The 4,553-nt window shown below is 39.6% G+C and overlaps 1 protein-coding gene across 1 annotated transcript; it reads right to left on the bottom strand.

The window, feature by feature from the left end:
• Positions 1 to 3,160: 3,160 nt before the first annotated feature.
• DNAJB8 (DnaJ heat shock protein family (Hsp40) member B8) lies at positions 3,161 to 3,853 on the bottom strand. Its single transcript, XM_038410715.1, has one exon. The coding sequence runs from the start codon at positions 3,851 to 3,853 to the stop codon at positions 3,161 to 3,163; it is 693 nt and encodes a 230-aa protein (XP_038266643.1).
• Between the last annotated feature and the right edge of the window lie 700 nt (positions 3,854 to 4,553).

The raw sequence follows: 4,553 nt of genomic DNA on the forward strand, positions 1-4,553 counted from the left end.
ACAGGATCTGGTTCAAGAAGTGAATATAGCTGAACTGCTTGTTAATAATGATCATAATGTAATTAAATTTAACATTCTTGGTGGGAGGGAAAATACCAAAGAAGCCCACCATAGTAGCATTTAACTTCAAAAAGGGGAAATACACAAAAATGAGGAAACTAGTTAAATGGAAATTAAAAGGAATGGTAGCAAGAGTGAAATGTCTGCAAGCTGCATGGGAACTTTAAAAAAAAAACATCATAGAGGCTCAAATTAAATGTATACCCCAAATTAAAAAAAAAAAAGACTAAAAAAATACCATCATGGCTAAACAGCAGAGTAGAAGAGGCAGTTTGAGACAAAAAGGCATCCTTTAAAAATTGGAAGTCAAATCCTACTCAGGAAAATAGAAAGGAGCATAAACTCTAGCAAATCAAGTGTAAAAGTATAATTACGCAGGTATAAAAAGAATTTGACGAGCAACTAGCAAAAGACACAAACACTAACAGTGAAAAACTGTTTAAGTATATGAGAAGCAGGAAGCCTACCAAACAATCAGGGGGGCCATTGGATGATCGAGGTGCTAAAGGAGCACTCAGGGAAGACCAGGCCAATGCATAACAGCTAAGTGAATTATTTGTATTGGTCTTCACTGCATGCAGAGGATATGAGCGAGATTCCCACACCTGAGATATTTTTTGTAGGTGACAAATCTGGGGAACTGTCCCAGATTGAGATGTCTGTCGAGGTGGTTTTGGAACAAATTAATAAACTTAACAGTAATAAGTCACCAGGACCAGATGTTATTCTTCAGAATTCTGAAGAAACTCAAATATGAAATTGCAGATGAATTTTAAGTGTAGACCAGATCTAAGCCATTTCAGGCCCACTCTGTCTGCTTAAAGCCTTATCTCGCAGGATTTGTCCACACAGGAAAGATTTACCGGTTAAACCAGTCTAGTTACACAGCTATAAACCCCCATGTGGACAATCTTATACCAGTATAAGAGTGACTTTGTTTAGTTTAGCCTAGCCCCGTTCCCAAGTGACATAAACTAAACCCAGAAAAGATCCTTCTTTGTGTTCTGTGTGTTCGCAAAGGGAATTATAATTAATTATATTGACTTAATTTTACATCTTAGCTTATACCATGTAGAAAAGACCTTTATGTTGCCTGCTCTTAGCCCATTTAATCTTGATCTCCTTGCCCCTGAACCAAGCCTCTATGTTGTGAGACCTTGCAATCATAAATCCATCCTTCATGTCTGTTTGCACCCAAAGCATCAGCTTTTAATCGTTCTGAATCTTTTTAGCTAATACAGGCCCAGTTCCCCAGCATTGGCCTGTGCTCAGCATGACAATGAAATGATTGTCTAAGCTTATAGCACCACCAGCATTCACACACATCCTCAAAACACTCTTAGGCATTTGAGCTAGAAAGCGATCCTTGCCTAAGACATGGAGATCCCCTCCCCAGTGACTTGTCATCTTCAAACTCTATAGGTTTTTGCAATCATCATGGTTTAGAGGCCTCCACTTCTTTGATCAGTTCAGTAATTCCTCACTGGGCTTTCTCCAGGATATGTTCATTTCTATTTATTGTTGTTGTTTTGTATTGCAGTAACATCCAAAGACCTCATTCATGTTTCAGATCCCTTCCCACAAGGCTCAGCACAAACACATTTGTCTCTGAAGGTAAAGGATCAAACTCAAATTAGAAGTGCATTCAGTAGGTCTGAATTTGGGCCCATATTGTGCAAAACTGGATGCAGGGCTCTAAGTGGTACCTCACCATCGTGGCCTTGTACAATGGTATAAATAATTTGTTTTATATACTTATATATTCTGAATCTGTTTCCCCATCTGTAAAATGGGGATAATACTCACCTGCTCACAAGCAGGTTGTAATAATGAATGTTCATAAAGCACATTGAACACATTGCTAAGTATATTAAGTTTAACTGGCCTATTATGTTTTCCTGGTTAGAACTTTTTTCCTTTTAAAGAAAAGGCTACCACAAGCCACCTTCACATCTATTGGTGCTCTGCCCAACATTAGGGACAGATCACCTATGTATGTGCCAATGGGTCTGCTAAGTTGTTGCAGAACTCCCTTAGCAGACTGAGGTGTAACACATCCAGGCCTGATGAGCTGAGTTCCAGTGTTTAGCTTTATGAACACAATGATATTTGGCTACCAGTGCCATATCTGTCCCTACATCCATGCATATATTCATCATCCCTCTGCTTAGTTCAACTCCTCAAATATTGCCAATATCCAGCTCTCCCCCTTGCAGCTTTCAGTAGGTCCTATAGTACTCCCTTCTTTTTAATATAGCTGAAAGATAACTTGTTCTTCCTAATGTTTCTCACTACCAAACTGTCCTTCCACAGGTTTGCCTGTTGTAATTCCATGATATGCTGAGGATGGCTTACTGAATCTTGTCTTCTGTTCTCAACCATTTTTATGAAGAGTTTTCTTTTAATGTGGTTTTGTAAAATAGTGTGAATTTAGTGCAAGTGAATACTGCACCCTGAAGGACTGACATTCTCTAGTTATCTACAGGGTAGGTACTGTGGTAGCCCAAGTTTCTATTCGGCCTTACCAGCATGCCTTAACCTTAACAAGAACAGTCCATTTCTAGGGGTGAAAGAGGATTGAAGGCTCCATGCCATTTCAGTTCTTGGTGGCTGTATTAAGAGTATTAATACAGCTATCACTTGTGATGTGGACATCTGACTACTACAATGGTTCCATCAACACATTTCACATGGATCACCAGAAAGCTTGCACTGAACCCAACTTGCAACCTAGAAATGAAAGGCTCTCTTACCCATGATAATCCCCTGGGCCATCCAGTCCTCCTGTACTTAACATACTTAGTCTGTTTGGTAATCCAGGAAGATTTACCCTTGCAGTATTTACTTCTGAAAAACTGAGATACATTTATTCTAGGTTTACTAAAATTATAGCCTGCTTGAATAACATGCCTCTATACCTTTAGCTGTGAAATAGTTGTTCCAAGTAATGCAGAAGTCTGTAACAATTGTGTCATGAACTCAGTGAAGCTGTTTATTCGTACTACTTATATTGGATCCTATTTTACTGATCAAGAGTCCACAAGTGAGATCTTCCAAACAGCTTGCTGGTAACGTTTCTGCACAGGTGTGCGGTGAGTTGCTAGCATTTCAGCTGTTCTCTTCCATTGATTTTTATGGACTTCAGCTGCCCGTCTTCCTCAACTTCAGTTCTTTCTTGTCCATTCTCAATGATTTTTCTGGTAGTGATTCTTCTACCATTGACCACTTCCATAGAAGTTGAGACTGATCTGAAGTTGTTTGACCCACTAGTGTCTCCTCCAAAGGCCCTGCAGGAGAATGTAGTGTGCTCACTGGGGTTGACTGAATCAAATGACATAAATGATTCCATAAGATCAGGAAATACATCAAAGCCGGCAAAGCTAGCTCCTCTTCCATGAGTTCTGTTTCTGTTTTCACCTACATTTCCATCAAATGGACTGTCCCAGAAATCATGTGCAAAGGGATCCCTTCCTGCAAAAAATTCCCTGAAAATCTCTTCTGGGTTACGGAATATGTATTCAGAGTCAAATGGGCTGTGGAAGTGGCCTCCAGTTGCACCTCTGCCTCCTCTGTGCAGACTTTCCTTTCCAGATCTGTCATAGATGGAACGTTTTTGGGGATCTGATAAAACCTCATATGCCTCAGCTACGGCTTTGAATTTCTTCTCTGCCTCCTCCTTGTTGTTAGGATTCTTATCAGGGTGCCATTTTAATGCAAGTTTACGGTAGGATTTTTTAATGTCATCTTGTGAGGCTTTTTGGTGAAGTCCTAAAACTTGGTAATAATTCACCATCCCAAATGAAAGGTGGATGGCTTTTGAAATGCTTTCTTTTCTCTCTGCCCAGTGGCCTGAAGTCTGAGACGTTCAGGATCCAGGAAATCCTGTTTCCTTTGGGCGCTCCAAATTTGCTCCTAATGACCTGCTGGTTTTGCTCAGTTCATCTTTTGATTTGCTAGCACTTGGAGCCACAGGGAAAGAAACACATTGTTTAAATTTACTCTTTGATTTTAAGACAGTTGAGTGGTGGGATTGTGACATCAGAGGTAATTCAGCCAATCATTGTACAGCTGATTTTAGTTCTTTTTTTGTTTTCTGTTTTTTTTTTTGCATACTGAAGTGATATTGGTGAAAATCCTATACATATTGTCTGGGGTTTATCTTTTGTTTGTAGTGCTGCTGTAGCCATGTTGCTGCCAGGTTATTCGAGACACATGGTGGGTGAGGTAATATCTTTTATTGGACCACCTTCTGTTTCATCTCACATTTTAAAAAATTATATTTCACATCTATGATGATGTAAGTGTGAAATACAGCTCTCTGATGACAGTAAGGCATTATATACAGCTATGTCTTATTGTACTCTAACTGTGGATTTTGAGGTAGTTATGAAATATACACTATAGGCCATGATTCTCCTCTCACACTGGTCATTCCATTGATGCTAATGGAGTTCAGAGATTGGGGGAACTGGGAGTCAGGACTCTTGAACTAT

The sequence above is a fragment of the Dermochelys coriacea genome, chromosome 7 (genome assembly GCF_009764565.3).
Source record: "Dermochelys coriacea isolate rDerCor1 chromosome 7, rDerCor1.pri.v4, whole genome shotgun sequence".
Taxonomy (NCBI): Eukaryota; Metazoa; Chordata; order Testudines; family Dermochelyidae; genus Dermochelys; species Dermochelys coriacea.